The sequence below is a fragment of the Peromyscus maniculatus genome, chromosome 3 (assembly GCF_049852395.1).
Source record: "Peromyscus maniculatus bairdii isolate BWxNUB_F1_BW_parent chromosome 3, HU_Pman_BW_mat_3.1, whole genome shotgun sequence".
Lineage (NCBI taxonomy): Eukaryota > Metazoa > Chordata > Mammalia > Rodentia > Cricetidae > Peromyscus > Peromyscus maniculatus.
Window position 1 is genome coordinate 155,451,253 of NC_134854.1, and position 16,843 is coordinate 155,468,095.

At 45.5% G+C, this 16,843-nt stretch overlaps 1 protein-coding gene across 2 annotated transcripts; it reads right to left on the reverse strand.

The window, feature by feature from the left end:
• Positions 1–6,314: 6,314 nt before the first annotated feature.
• Gprc5d (G protein-coupled receptor class C group 5 member D) lies at positions 6,315–16,611 on the reverse strand. Of its 2 annotated transcripts, XM_006976528.4 has the most exons (3): positions 15,717–16,611; positions 8,038–8,105; positions 6,378–6,581 (listed from the first exon to the last, which is right to left on the reverse strand). In XM_006976528.4, the coding sequence occupies exons 1-3, from the start codon at positions 16,609–16,611 to the stop codon at positions 6,510–6,512; spliced, it is 1,035 nt and encodes a 344-aa protein (XP_006976590.1). In that variant the 3' UTR covers positions 6,378–6,509. The 2 variants fall into 2 exon arrangements, with proteins under 2 accessions (XP_006976591.1, XP_006976590.1); XM_006976529.4 differs by lacking the exon at positions 8,038–8,105 and having other exon boundaries at positions 6,315–6,581.
• Positions 16,612–16,843: the final 232 nt, after the last annotated feature.

The following is a 16,843-nucleotide window of genomic DNA, read 5'->3' on the forward strand; positions in this document are numbered from 1 at the left end:
AGAAATTTTTATGTGACATCATAGCAATCCAATCACACTGACTTTCCTATTTTTCTTTTCTTTTTTTTTTTTTTTTTTGTTGGTTTTTCGAGACAGGGTTTCTCTGTGTTGCTTTGGATCCTGTCCTGGAACTCACTCTGTAGCCCAGGCTGGCTTCGAACTCACAGAGATCCGCCTGCCTCTGCCTCCCGAGTGCTGGGATTAAAGGTGTGCACCACCAACGCCTGGCTGAATATCTTAAGATATCTCAGGAATCAGTCCTGCGAAGAATATTCAAGTGCTGATTAAAAAAATATTTCTGTATTTTATTTACTTTGTGTATATGTGTATAATCTCTGTGTGTGCCACAGTGCACTTTTGAAGTAGAAGAATACCTAGTGGGAATTGGTTTTCTCCTTCTACCATGTGGGTCCTGGGGATTGAACTCAGGTTGGGCTTGGCAGCAAGCACCTTTAACTCCAGAACTACCCCATCATCTCTCAAATGCTGCCTTGTGTGGAGCAACTGAGCATTCTTGGTCCTCTCTCCTCTCGACCTTTTCCCTAGATTTCTCCTCCTATTTATTCTCTCTGCCCACCAGCCTCATCTATCCCTCTCCTGCCTAGCTATTGGTCACTCAGCTCTTTATTAGACCAATCAGGTGTTTTAGGCAGGCAAAGTAGCACAGCTTTACAGGCTGTGTGGCTGGCCCCTGGCACAATTTTTTGGAAGTTGCTTACAATGAACTTCCTGTTTACTTAGGTAATATCCTTCTGGGTCTTTGATGGAGTTGAAGACTAGATAGTTATAATTATAGTTTTCCTTAGTCATGACAAGAGGCAAATTAGATATGAAACTTTAGACTCAAAAAAATAGGATAGATAATAGAATATTTTCTTTAATTTTGCCAAATACAAATAGACTAGGTGTTGTAACTGTAATTCTTGCTTGATAACTGTTTTGTTATATGTAATCTTACTATGTTAAAGTTAAAACCTTCCTTTTTCACTAGACAGAAAAGGGGAAGTGCTGTGGGATGTCTCTCTGTAGGCTGTGAATATGTGTTGCTCTCATTGGTTGATAAATAGAGCCATTTGACCAATGGTGAGGCAGAATAAGGTTAGGCAGTACATTCAAACTGAAGACAGAGATGAAGAGGGGTGGAGCCAGGCAGACGCTGTGAGCGCCGTCAGGAGAAGTGATATGTGAGAGAAGAGGTAACGCCATGAAGCCATGTGGCAAAACACAGATTAATAGAAATGGGTTGAATTAAGTTATAAGAGCTAGCTAATAATGAGCTTGAGCCATAGGCCATACAGCTTGTAATCAATGTAAGCCTCTGTGTATTTACTTGGTGCCGAGTGGCCGCAGATTGGGCGGGACACAAGAAAACCTCCAGCTACAGAGTATCTTTGTGCTCCTGAGAGAGCCACCTTGATGCCCTCTAAATATGTCAGTTCTGAAGTATCTCACATAAAGCACAACTTAATTTTAAAATATTTTATCTTTGAAGAGTGGCAAATGGGTACTCATGAGAGATCAGAGCTGAAAACTGGGCTGGCCCATTAAGATGTTTAGAACGGCTCCAAGAAAAGGATTTAAAGAAGCTCTATTTACTTGATTATGTGTGTGAATGCAGGTACCCACAGAGGCCAGAGGTGAGTGGGATCCCCTTTGAGCTGGAGTTACATGTGGTTGTGAGCTGAAGGGGACCTGGGGTCCTAACCTGGGTCATCCGTGAGAGCAGTAAGCACTCTTAGCCACCAAGTCCTCTCTCCAGCTTCTAAGGCTTCTTCTTAAGACAATACTAGCACCCAAACATCTTTGTCTCTTTGAGGAGTTTTGTCTCCTCCTGCCAGGTTTGGTACATAGCTGTCCTGTCTCCCTACATCATCAGAGGTAGATAGATAGACAGATAGACAGACAGATAGACAGACAGACAGATAGATACATAGATAGAGATGCCACTATGGAAGGAGAGAATGGACTCCTGAAAGTTCTCCTCTGACCTTTACACATGTCCTTGCACACAGGCGGATCATTCATGCCCCACCCACCCGTGTGTACTATAGTTTGACACACACACACACACACACACACACACACACACACACACACACACATGTGCATGCGTGGAGTGTTTGTCCAGCCTCTGGTGAACCACACCACCCCAGGTGAGGCCCTTTGCTCCATATATGAAATGAAGAATCCGTTGTCACTGCAATTATCTCTGCTGTATCGTTTATTGCACAAGAACACGAGCCCCACTTGATCAGTGGTGTCTGCCATGTCTGGGCTCAAGTCCTACAACTATTTCTAATTCCTTGAAGTTGCCCAGGATATGTTTGTTGCTAGGGAGCAACCTGTGCTGTTCGTTGGCCATTAAAAGGGCTCTCTGGCACACACACAGACACACAGACACACACAGACACACACACACACAGACACACACACAGAGACACACACACAGACACACAGACACACACACATACAGACACACACACACAGAGACACACACACAGAGACACACACACACAGACACACAGACATACAGACACACACACACAGAGACACACACAGACACAGACACACACAGAGAGACACACACACAGAGACACACACAGACACACCACACACACATACACACAGACACATACAGACACACACAGACACACAGACACACAGACACAGACACACACAGACATACAGACACACACACACAGAGACACACACAGACACAGACACACACAGAGAGACACACACACAGAGACACACACAGACACACCACACACACATACACACAGACACATACAGACACACACAGACACACAGACACACAGACACAGACACACACAGACACACACACAGACACACCACACACACACAGACACACCACACACACACACACAGACACACACAGACACACACACACACACAGCCTTTGTTATTTTTTCACCATGCCCTCACACAGACACTCAACACTCACTGGTCCGAAATACAACATTTGGCTCCTGGGGACACACCTAAGTTACTAATACAGAAATAGAGACATGGAGACTCCTTACAGAGGGGGAGGACGGGCCTAGGAATCAGGCAAGCTGGCCCACCCCTAGTGACTACTGAGTGGCATCCCATTTCTTTGAAGTTCTGCTTTTTCCTCTGCAAGGTAAGGGGCTATCTTCAACCCCCAGGGGCATTGTGGACGCACGTCTCTGACTTTGGTCTTGTGCCTGTTACATATAAGAAATCGGGGACAGAAGAAACCATCAGGACGGATGTGGTGTCGGACACAAAGGCAGACAATTAGTAAGAGGCACCCGCTCATCAAAGTCACTGAGGCAGGCAGACTGCCTTTCATGGTCACTGCGTGGTGCCCTTTATGAGCATCAGCTGTTAATGGCACATGAAAGCAGGTCTGTCTGCTGCTCTATTATCCCCAGCTGTCCCTGGGTGGCAACACTGTGGGAGGTCACCTGCCGGCCGACTGGCCAGCCCCTGGGAATGTCCACGGTATGTACATTGTGCAGGGTTGTGGTGTGAGGTTTCTGCTACCAGTCTCTAGAATATTGTAGGTCCATCAGCATTTGGACTCCCTCCCTCCCTCCCTCCCTCCCTCCCTCCCTCCCTCCCTCCCTCCCTCCCTCCCTCCCTCCCTCCCTCCTTCCTTCCTTCCTTCCTTCCTCCCTTCTTCCTTCCTTCTTTCTTTTCTTTTTTGAGACAGGTCCCCATCATGTAGCCCTGGCTGTCCTGGAACTCCCCATGGAGACTAGGCTACCTTTAAATTCCATATTCAGGTCCCTTTAATGAAAATTACATTTATTTATTTGTGTGTGCATGTGTGTGGCATGTGTGTGGGGTATATGGGTGTGTGCGTGCCATGGTAAGTGTGTGGAGTTGGTTCTTTCCTTCCTCCCTATGGTTCCTTGGGGGAACTGAGCTCAGGACATTAGGCTTGGCAGCAAGTGTCTTTACCTGCTGAGCTATCTCCCCCATCTGCTGCCTGATATCCCTCTATTCCTCCCTCCCTCCCTTCCTCCCTCCCTCCCTCCCTCCCTGTATATTTCAGATTGTTTTAACAGTGCCGGGGACTGGGCAAGTACTCTACCATTGTACTATCTCCTTAATTTTTTTTTTTTAAACAGAGTCTCTCTGTGTTACCCTGGCTGTCCTAGAACTGCCTCTGTAGAATAGGCTGGCCTTGAACTCACAGAGATCCACCTGCCTCTGCCTCCTAAGTGCTGGGATTAAAGGCATGAGCCACCACCACCGGCTAAATATTTTTTAGATGTATTGCTGGAAATTGAACCCAGGGCCCCATGCAGTCCAGGCAAGCACTCCACCACGGAGCTGCATCCTCAGCACTTCTCCTCACCCTTTTAAAGGTTTCTTTATGGAAGGTCGCTAGACATTTCCCACCCACTAGGATGTCATTATGAAAACAAAATAACAAATAACAAGAGTTTTCCAGGAGGGAGAGATATCAGGACTCTCTCTCTCCACTTCTGACAGACATAAAATGGTACAGACATAATACATAGCAAACAGTAGAATGTCTCTTAAAATATTCAGAATGGGGCCAATAAGATGGCTCAGTGGGTAAAGGGACCTGCTGCCAAGCCTAATGACCCGAGTTTGATCCCCAGGACCCCACATGGAGGAAAGAGAGAATTGCCTCCCACAAATTTTTTGCTGACTTCCACAAGCATGTCATACCATGGGTCTCCTCAAATAAATACATTAAAATTTAATAATGTAAAACTGAGGAATGGAATTTCCATATGGTCCAGATATATTTATCACCTTTGGAGATATATCTGAAAGAAATGAGAGCAGGATTTAAGATAGCCCTGTAGCTGTCTGTAGCATTGTCCACAGTGGCCACAGGTGGAAGTAACCCGTATGCCCAATGACAGATTTTCTGTACCTAGAAAATGGAGCACAGGTACACAAAGCCACACTAGTTACCTTCCAAGCAGAAGGAAATCCTCTGGCACCAGGAAAGGAAGAGCATCAGGAAGCTGAAGTTATCCTGGGCTGTATCAAAGACCCTGGCTCAAAAAACAAATGGATAGGACTGGGAAGGTGACTCGGTGGGTAAGTGTGAGGATGTGAGCTCACATGCCCACAACTCACGTGAAAGCTGAACACAGTAACACTGGTGTCTGTAACCCTAGTGTGTGTCTGTTGGGATGCAGGTGGTGGATATAGAAAAGCCACAAAAGGCTTGTGGGCCAGCTAGCTTGGTCTACACAGCAGCGAACAGCGAAAGAGACTTCATCTCAAGTAAAGTGGACAACTGACATCTGAGGTTGCCCTCTGACCTCCATGTGCATGCCATGCAGAAATATGTCATGCGCGTGTGTGAGCATGCTTGCACACACACACACACACACACACACACACAAACATACACACACCACATGGTGAGAGACGAGGGTGATGCTGGAGAGACTCGGTAGTTACGAGCACTTACTGCTCTTGCAGAGGACCGAGGTTCAGTTCTAAGCACATCAGGTGGGTTCCAAACTACCTCTAAGTCCAGGTCCAGGGGATCCGACACCTTCTTCTGGCCTCCACAGACACTGTCCTGACATGTTTCACATACAGACAAGCAGATTTGTATATATACATGTAAATAAAATTAATGAAATATCTCCAAAGAACCCTCAGATACAACGTGGGTGGACATTGAGGATCTGATGCTAAGGGAAACAAGGCAGGCAGGCCCCAAAGGACACACACTACATGAAGCGTGATTCTGTTATATGAAGCGTCAAAAGTTGTCAAGCTCACAGAAAGTAGAATGGTGATGGCCAGTGGGAGTGGGGTAGGGAATCTGTTACTCAGTGAGTGTAAAATTTCAGGTTTTCTAAATGAGAAATTTCTAGAAACCTTTCAAATACAGCAATGTGAATGTAGTTAATAGTAGTGGACTGAACTGTTTTGTTTGTTTTTTGGAGACAGGATCTTAGTTGTCCCAGCTTGACTGCAGATTCACCAAGGACGAGTTGGAACTACTTACCCCACAATCTACAGGTAACTAGTGCTGTGGTTCCAGGCGTGTGCCACTGTGCTGGGCTTGAACCGAACTGTTACGTGCAGTTAAGGTGGTAGCATTTGCTAGGCATGGTTTTTTAGTATGGTTGAAGAACAACCAGAGCTGCAATCCAGTTCCAAGTGGCAGCTAGTCTCTGTCCTTTGTCACATTAGAATGACCCCATCTCTTCACACCAAGGTGTTTATTTCAGTCCCATTAATAGGAGACACTAATTCTTCCAAGCATTGCTAAGAAAGACAAAAATGTAGTTCAATAAATGCAGAAGACACAGTAAAGTAGGGTGGCAACAAGATTGTAATTGTGCAGGACAGGGTTGACTTCAGAAGATGGGTCCAGAAGGGCAAGGAAACAGAGAGACAGACAGGATGGACACTTCATTGGCAGTGTGTCCAGTGAGTTCTCCTGGGCCTGTTAGGGTTGTGTCGGTCAGGACACAGTCTTCCAGGTTGTGTTTATTCTGTTTCAGGTAGCTCTATAATCCTGCATCTTGCTGCGGGCTTAGTGTAGCTCGTGGGATGAGATACTCCTGGCTGGGGTCAACAGTCTGGAAAGGAATGGATGCCATCAGCAACTTTCTGAGCCAAATATTATCATTTCACTATCATTTAATTCTTTGTTAGTTAAAAAAAACAAAAACAAAAACCTTTCAGATAGTTCTGGTTTATTCCCATGGCTGTGATAAAATGGTCTCACAAAAAGCAACTCAGCTGAGAAATGTTATTCCAGGTTTTAAGTCAAGGTGCTGGGAACTTGAATCCAACTAGTCACATCACACCCACAGTCAAAGGCAGAGAGAAATGAATGCATGCTCACTCTGCTTGCTAACTTGTTCTCGGTTCTGTTTTTCCTCTTATATGATCCAGGATCCTTTGCCTAGGGAGTAGTTCTGCCCACAGTGGGTTGGAACTTTCCATACTATGTAAAGTAATTAAGACAATCCTCTACAGTTATGGCCATAGGTCAAGCTAATGTAGACAATCCCTCCTTGAGGCTCTTTCCCCAGGTGACTCTAGACTTTGTAAAGTTGACATTGGAACTAAACATCACATAAACCTATTTATACCAGATTTCACTGTTTGTCATTAATAAGTTTTTTTTTTTCTCTTGGCAAGGCCATGGAATAGCTGGTTCCTGGAACTGAAAATGCATCCAAGAAACTCTGAAGGAATGGGTAAAAACAGTTGTTTTCTCATTGTGCAAAAGCTCCCCATTCCCCTGCCCCACTGCCAGAGATGAATAGAACAAATGATGTGTGGCTATGTCCTGGCCTAAGTGCCATTCAGGGAGACACAAATTCTCAGTTACAGATGGGACAGCTGAGCTTGACCAGTTTCCTCACAAAGTTCAGTGGACCAGAGATGGGAGAGTGGCTTTTACTCTTGGATCTCAGATGCCCGTGGTCCCCACACAGGAGGAGGTTTCCCCCAGCGTGGTATTTTTGGGCTCTCAGGACCTGACTGACTGTGAGCCATCACAGCTCAGTGCGTCCCAGCGTGACATGGAATGTCCAATCGACTCAGCAGAGCTTGCTCTGCTTTTGCCTGAAAGGATTAAAATTGGTTCATCCATCTGGGCTTCCAGATGGTAACGAGACCCAGCCCTGTTCTCAGGATGGCCTGGACTGTCAGGGCTAAGAGCGATTCACAGGGGATGTTAAGGGTGCAGGGGATAGATTTAGATAGCTGATACTAAAACCAGATTCAACGCTTGTTCATATTTACAGACTTCCATTGACCCTGGTGCAGAGCTTATCCAGCCTCCTCAATATCACACAGATCTTGATGCATGACTTGGTCCTTCCTGGGATACACTGAGGTGATGGTGTGGAGGGAGGAGACTCATGGGGTTTAAGCTGACAGCCTCTCCTATGCCATCTGGTGTGGCTTGAGTCTGGCTTGTCCTGCCTGTCCTCCCTCAGGTCAGTGAAAGTCACTGGACATAGACTTGAAGAAAAGGGTGTTCGCCATGTCTCCCTAGGCGAATGAATTGAGCACATTTACCTGCAGCTGAATGGGAGTACCATGTGCAGTTAGAGCTACATCCTCCTCAGCTCCGTCACTGTCTCGGGCTGAAAGCCAAAGGAGGGAGGGGCCATGTTAGTGTTGGAGTCACCGGGACCATGAGGAGGCTCGGTGGCTGGCAAATTGGCTCTTGGTGCTTGAAAAGGACTACTTGGTTGTGGGAGCTATTAAAAAAAAAAAACCCAATGGGTTTGCTCATTCATTCATCCATTTAATTCCCTCATCTGTTATTTTGTGACACGGTGTAACGTGGCCTGGGCTGTCTTCAAACTCAGTATGTAGCTGATGCTAGCTTCGAACTCCTCATGTTCCTCCCTCCAGCTCTCAGTTACTGAGATGACAGGTGCGTACCATCACATCCAGCCCTTGAAAAAACCTAACTTAAAAGAATCTTTGAAATGTTTAGGAGGAAAGTTGTATATGGTTAGAGAACATGTCAGGAGAAGCACATGGGGATGCAGTAACTGCAGAGGCAGGAGAACATCATAAGTTTCCAGAAAAGGACCCAACCTTGGGCTGGCATGGCCTCTGTCTTGGAGTTAACAGTGACCCCTGGGATCATAGACTTTTGACTGTCCCTGCAGACTGCCTTCTCTGCAAGCTTGGGTCCATTTTTATTGTCGTTGTTTGAGAAGGGACTTACTTTGCAGCCCAGGTTGGTTTAGAACTGCCTCTGCAATCTAGATTGGCCTCAGTCACTTTTGGTGATCCTCCTGCCTCAGTCTCCTGAGTGTTGGGTTTTACAGGAGTGTGTTACCATGCCCAGCCTAATTGGATTCAAATTTTAAAACTGGACATGATAAAAAAAATTATTTCCAGAGTTTGCCCAACATTGGAAGGCCCTGGGTTTGATTCCTAGCACCACAAATAATGAGCACTTAAGGGCACACACATGTACACATACACATGCACAGACACACACACACACTCACACACACACACACACAGAGAGAGAGAGAGAGAGAGAGAGAGAGAGAGAGAGAGAGAGAGAGAGAGAGAGAGAGAGAATTCCCCAGAGAAATACTATATTGTCGTAGAATATCCCCATACATAGTTATTTGTTCAGTGACAGTCTCCTCAACCGGGCAGCAGTCTCTACGAAGGCAGGAACTTCTGTCTCTCAGCCCAACACCTACTCCATACATGCTTGTGTCTGGGTGTTCACAGACACAGCTGTGTCAGTAGTGGTCACACTTAGAGGCTGCGGTGCTGGTGGTTGGACCCTGGAGAAGGCTGGCCTGGGACCCCATTTGTGTTGTCTACTTCCCCTTTCTCTCTCAAGAGGGATACTTGTCCTCTCCCTATCTGTCTAGTTCCTTAGCTTTTTGTTCATGTTGCTTCCTGGTGGAAATGAAAGGAAAAGCCCGATGATCACGACAGCAAGTCTGTTCCCTACGTTCCCGAGGATGCAAACAATTGATGTCTGTTGGGTGCTGGGAACCGATCCTCCGTCCTCTGCAAGAGCGCTATTTGCTCTTAAGAGCTAAGTCGTCACCTGGTGCAATGGAAGCTTCCAGTGATCTATGAAGGTGACCCTAGCTAAGACTCCTAGCAATGGGGGATACAGAGCCTGAATAAGCCATCTCCTGTAACTGGGCAAGACTTCCAGTGGAGAGGTTGGGGTGCCCATCTAGCCACAAACCCTTTGACCTACAATTCATCCTGCCTGTGGGATGTGCTGGGGTAAAGATGGCACAGACGTTGGGGGAGTGGCGAACCGATGCCTGGCCTAGCTGGAGACCCACGCCATGTGAGGGAGCTCACCCCTGAGGGCCAGGACCCGGGGGGATAGCCCAGAGACCTAGGACAGAACAACAACAATAACAACAGCCAACAGTTAATACTAATAATGAAAAAAAAAAGGGGTGAGCTGTCTCCAGCCCTCACCTATAACCATTTAAGCAGTGTGGTGTTTTTTGTTGTTTTGTTATTGTTTGGCTCTGTTTTTAGATGGTGCTGGATTGAACACAGCCTTGCATGCTAGGCAAGCACTCTACCACTGAGCTATGTCCTCAACATTTTTGTCCCTTTTTAATTTTTATTTTTTAGTGTGTGTGTGTGTGTGTGTGTGTGTGTGTGTGTGTGTGTGTGTGTGTATGGGGGGGACATGTGAGTGTGTGCGTAAGTGTGGATGTCAGAAGACAGCTTATGGAGTCAGTTTTCTCCTTTGACCAAGTAAGTTCTGGGGAGTGAAGTCCAGTGGTCAGGCTTGGCAGCAGGTGTTTTCCCCTACTGGGCCATTCACCACCAGTCCCTGTAATGTAATCTTAGCTGTGCATTGTGGGGGACCACGTAATGTTTCCATACGTGTACACATCACACCGTGTTCAAATCCAGGGAAACATGTATTTCCTTAGCCATTTCTCTATGATGAAAACATTTCAAATTCTTTTTTCTAGATTAAAACAAACCAGATGATACACAGTATACTTTCCTATGTAACAGCAGGCTGGAATTTCTTTCTCCTACCCAACTCTAAGGTGATACTCATTCACTGACCTTCCGCCATGTTTCCCTGTCCACTAGACTCCCAAGCTCTGGGGAAGAATCTTTCTACTCCCAACTGGTGGGAAATCTTTTTCTTTTCTTTCTTTTTGATATTAGAGTGGCAGGAAAGAAAAAAAAAAAAGCTTCCGGTAAAAGAGCAGGCAAAACTTATCACCTGGGTCTATTCCGCTGGGTTTCCTTTGAGAAAGTAGGTACACTTTGAAGAAAAAAATGGGGACGTGTGAGATCGCTTAGTGCGCAAAGACACTTGCCATAAAAGTCTGCCTACCTGGGTTTGGGCCCCAGATCCCACTGTGGAAGGAGAGAAACCGACTCCTGGAAGTTGTACACACACACACACACACACACACACACACACACACACACACACACACACACACTATAAAACAATAGAATAAAGAGTATCGAAAAGGACCATATCCAGCCAAAGCTGGTACGTCTGGGGAAACCCAGAGTCTGAGGACTGCAGGACTGGCTTTCTCACGGCTCCCTCATTTTAGACTTACCAAGCCATTTTCACGAGTGTCAAGTTCGTCACTTATCTTTGTCTTATACCTTTGAAACTCATCACGCTAATATCCATCCAGCCGCTGGACAGAATCCTGCCCACCAGCTCCAGTGCTTTAAAGACAGGTAGGTCTTGCTTTTAGCAAGCCTGGTGCGAACAATATTCTACTTAATCTACAATGGCTAAAGCAGGCAATAATTGGGGGGAGGGCTGTCCTGTCCCCAGAAGATCTGTAACTGATATTTAATGTGTTTATGATCTCTTCAAGTTCTCAGTATGAACAGCTGGTATAGTTAAGTGGCCATAGATTTGGGGGCTGGGGGTTAGCTATAACTTAGGAGAACAATTATTCTGAAATCCACTAACTTCAAATAGAAACAACATAGTCCATCAACCAATCAAATTAAAGAAGCATATGTTAAAATACCATCATCCCAGATACATATAAAAGTTAATTAAGCACAAACATAATTTACAAATGGCTTCTTCACTTATACATTTTAATTACTTCAATTATATACACATTTTTGCACTATTCTCGGGTATCTTTATGATAACATTCCCAGTGCCTAACAATATGTTGAACTTGTGAAATATTAATCAAATGCTGCGAGAATACAAAGATATGTATGTGCTCAAGTGAAGCTGAGTGCGGGGTGTAGGAGTGTAATCCCAGCACTGGTAAGACAGAAATAGCAGGGTCGAGTTCAAGGCTAGCCTGAGCTACACGAGACCCTGACTCAAACAAAAACAAAACAAAACAAAAAAAGAAGTCTTATGAAGAACAACTGGTTTGAAAATTCCATCAATATACAGCTGTGTGTGCATGCTTAAGTATGTGAAGGTGCATGTGTGTGTATGCATGTGTGGGGAGGCCTGAAGTCAACCTTGGGTGTTGTTCCGTAGACACTGTTCACCAGGTAATTTTTACATATGTGTGGTGTGTGTGCATACATGCTTGTGTGTAGTGTGCATGTGCGTGCGTGCTCTGGGGATCTCCTGTCTGTCTCTGCCTGGTGAGGGCTGGCATGACAAGGCTGCCATGTCTTCCTGGCATCTTTATGGATGCTGGGGATCCGAACCATGGTCCTCACACTTCTGGAACACATGCTTTACCTACTGAGCCATCTCCCCAGCTCTGTCCATCAAGTTTTCTGGAGACAGGGTCTCTCACGGGCCAGGCCTCACTGATTTGTCTAGGTTAGCTGGACAGGGAGCCACAGGGATCTGCCTGCCTCGGTCTCCCCAGCATTGGAATAACAAATGTGTGCCACGACACTTGGGCGTTTGACATGGGTTCCGGGCATCAAATTCAGGTCTCATGCTCGCACACTAAGCAGTCCGCTGAGCTATTATCCAGTTGTTTAGGAACACATTTACAATAGAAGTAAATCTGCCCATGTGTGCTATGTCCTGTAGCGACATGCCTGGTTGCCTTTGTCTCCAGATGTTATCATCATCTAGAATTAAGTCCATAAGCTACTTCAGAGTGATTTTAAAGCCTAATCTTTGCAAAGACTTCCAGGAACTGGATGGACTCTTTAATCCCTCTTGCTGATTGGTTTCGGCAAATCCTTTACCATCTCTTACTTTTCCATTTAGTATCAATCCTTCATGTGCTGGTTCAAGTTCCTTTTACCCCGTTTTTAGTTGGAGATGGAGAACAGTAGGACAGCTGCCTCCCATAGAGATGTCTTTACACGTGTGAAATTCTCTGCTAATCACCCCTTGACTCCTTTTCTCTCAGCGGCATAATTCTGGTGTTATAAGCCCAGCGGCAAACCAAATAGCAATGCCGTTGGAGCCACGGTGGCAAACAGCGTGAGTCAGAAGAGTCACAGGGCCACTGTGCCTCATGGACCTGAACAAAATGCCATGTTTCAGGACAGAATGGAGACAGACAGAGCCTGGATCGGCTATGAGAAAGGCGCATAAAACTGGAAACTACCAACTCAGTTTTACTGTCCTAGCCTTTCCACACAGGTGTGACGCTGAAAGCCTTTAATCATGACTGTGGTTTTCCACAGAGCCTCCCCAAGTGCCCCACACGGCTCATTAGTGGATCCCAGACCTGTATTGATGCTGGAGACCGACTGATGCCGAGAACAAGGGCATGGCTGTTCTCCCCAGCCACACGCCTGTTTAGTTACACTGTGATCATTCCTTCAATAAACAAGATCATGGGCCAAGGAGATTTGCTTTCCAGCTGCCTCCACGGGAGCCATGATCACGCCTGTGGTTTTCCAAGGTGCTGGCTCTTTTCTACTTGGTTTCTTTTTCCCTACCTAGTTGTAACCCTACACTTTCTATTGCATTTAAATTACTCTCTTCATGTTTTGATAATTGCATTTTCCCAGACTTAAGTTCCGATTCTAGTCTCTGATCTGAATTTTCAGGTGACTCTGCCCAATCTTGGAAGGCAATTTGCATCTTTAAAGCACTATACTATTGATTCCCCCCCCACACACACACAAAATGTCTAATGACTCTGGCAATAACTATCATCGGCAGACTATTTCCTGTTTAAAATGGAGTTTCTTTCCTTCCTTTTTTCCTTTATTTATTTGTTTATTTATTTATTTTAACAGAGTTTCACTGTGTAGCCCTGGCTATCCTAGAACCCACTCTGTATACTAGATGGGCCTTGAACTCAGAGATCTGCCTGTCTCTGCCTCCCAAATGCTGGGGTTAAAGGCATATGCCACCACCGCCCACTTTGTTTTTTCTTCTTTTTGAAACAGGGTTTCTCTGTGTAGTCCTAGCTGTCCTGGAACTTACTCTGTAGACCAGGCTGGCCTTGAACTCAGAGATCGACTTTCCTGCAGCCCCCTGAGTACTGAGTGCTGGAATTATAGATGTGCACCACCACTGCCCAGCTCAAGAAATGGATTTTTCTAATCTTGATCGGATAGTACGATAGTTCTGACCAAATTAAGAATGGAAGATTTCTGTGAACTCTGAGACTTTCCTTATAATACCTTGTTTTTGAGACAGTCTTCATATGGCCTGGAATTCATCCTGAGGCACAGGCTGGCGTCAACTTCACATGGACTTTCTTGCCTCAGTTTCCCAAATGCTGGGATTATGAGGTTGTTAAGCCACACCTGGCAACACTTTAAATCTTTTTGTTTGTTTGAGACAGGGTGGTGCCCTCCCTATAACACCTTAAACTCCTGCCTAACGTTTGGGGTCAGGGAATAAGGGTCATTGCAAGCATGTTTTGGGATATTAGGATACTACAAGAACTTCTTTGTCTCTGGGATGGCACAACAAAAGAAGAAAATAGCAACTTTTCTCTCATCTTCTGGTAGGAACTCTGAAAGGAATTTTAAAGAATGACAGACTCTGCAGTCCCCCTCTCCCCCCCTCCCCCCCAAAACCTCAATGGACGTGAAGCATCCACAGCAAGGCTTCATTTTGCAGGAAGGATACATAGCATCAATTTCCGACTCTCTGTCAACTGAACTGAAAAGAACTAATAGATGCATTTATCTGGACAGGATTTAATTTGAATGTGTAATTAACTAGAGATAACAGCTCAGAAAGTGTACGTACTTAAAAGGAAAGCTTATATTAAATGTTTTTGAGCCTGGCGAACATTATGTATCCCATATAATATATAAAATAGCATCTTTGTTACACAATAGAGAGAAAATGGGAGAAATCAGTTGTCTATTAAGGCATCAAAAGTGATGCAAAACTATGACACTGGGCTGTAGATAATGTCAGATGTTCCATAAGAGGAATTAATGAGTTTTGATACAGTTCCAGATAACTGAAATTAGCCACTATTTCCTACAGGTTGACAGGGACTAAGCATTTTTGGTATCATGGATAATGTCACCCCCTAACAAAACAGAGACAGGTGGCTTGATTTTATATATGGATAAACATGTGACCTAGAAATTATCAAGAAAATGTCACATACGCAGTTGTTTCCTGTCTACTAATGACTACACATCTGAGCTTTTACTTAGGATTCAGATTAAATGGACCATTTCATAGCCTTGAAAGATTTTTTTTTTTTTGAGACAGTGAACAACTTGCAAAATAGAAACCCGAAAGTTGTTGAACTCTGTGACTCTCATGAATTCCACAAATCAGCTTTACATTTTATCTGGGTAGTTAGCTTTCAGACTTAAACTTTTAAAATGTCCATTACTTTTGCCAGGGTCTACTTTTGTGCTTGACAGCCAAATGTCTGAACTTAGCATGGCCTGATCTACCCCTAGCCTGGGGCTGGTTAACTCATTTTATTCTATTTGTTTATTTTATTATTATTTTTGAGACATGCAGGTAGTTCAAGCTGGTTGCAAACTCTGTCGCCAAGGATGACTTTGAACACCTGATTCTCTTGTATCCACCTCTGTGCGTGCTCCCACACTAGCTTAGTTAATTCATTTTAGAGTGGGTGGCTTTCTTTGCCAAGCTTCAGCAACAGTCACTCCTTTTCATCTAGAACCTTTAATTCTTTTTGTCTTGTTCTTTCCACATAAAGCCTGTTTTGGGAAATCTTCTTTTCCCTTGGTTCTAAAAGGCTTTGTCTCTAAACTTGACATGACTCACCAAAAATCTGGCCTTTGCTATTGAGATCCCTCTGGGATCTTTCTGCCCTCCCTGCCCCAGGCCCTCTGGGATGTACCTCTGGAGAGTTCCTGGTTTTCCATCCTGAAGCTGCGTTGGTAGACTGGGACCTGGCATGCGTTGCCTTGCGGAGGACACTCCTGTCTACATGATCTGTAGAGGATGGACAGCTCAGGGATGATGTAGAGCAGCAGGAAAACCCACGCATTGGTGACCAGGCCAATGCAGATGACCGCGTCATCCCACTGCGGCTGTCGCTGGAGCTGAGGGTTGCCTCTCAGGAGCATGGAGATCCACACCACCCAGATAATGATAGAGACCAGCACCGTGGCAAAGATGAGCCTTCCATGCTGTTTCCAGTTCTCACACGGGCCACAGAAGGTGGCCTTGGAGACAAAGAATGTGAGGGCCATCAGCAAGAGGACATAGATCAGGAGACAGACAAAGTCCACATTGAGCTGATAGGGTGTCATGTGCACGAACATCAAACCTCTTGTCATGATGAGGGTCACATACTCTATCGCAAGGATGATCTGCAGCAGGCTGACACCAATAGCAATGAACAGAATTGTGGTCCAGCAGAAGGAGACTCTACCCCGGACCAGCTTCACCAGGTTGGAGGCATGAGCCAAGAGGCAGGAGAAGCAGATGGCAAAGAGAACCCCAAAGAGGAAGTAGCGGACAGGGGCAGTTCGTTGGTTGAGCTGGATGATGAAGGCAAAAGCAAGTCCGAAGAGCCCCAGCACACCCAGCAGGAAGAGGAACTGGGTGGGAAGCACGTTCCAATGGCTGCAGTCCTGTACCCTCCGCATGAGGAAGAGAAATGCCAGGAGCAGCAATATTGTAACCACTATGCCAATCACCGCCAAGGACTCCAGCACAATGCCCCACGGCCCCTCATTGTCACAGAAGAGGTAATAGTCTTCTGTGGACTTCACGCAGTCCTCATACATGGTGACTTATAGGTGGACCTCACAAAAATGGATGTCTGATCTCCTGTGAAAAAAAGATAAAGATAACTCATGACTTTATAGCCACCCACAAGAATGCCTGTTGGGAGTCCTGTCCTTCATTCTAAATGAAGACGCCTGAGCATATGCAGGGGATGGCTTTACTAAATGGTCACCCAGAAACAGGAGAGTAACATTGTATCTCTCAACACTTCTCTAAACACCAGCCTTCCTG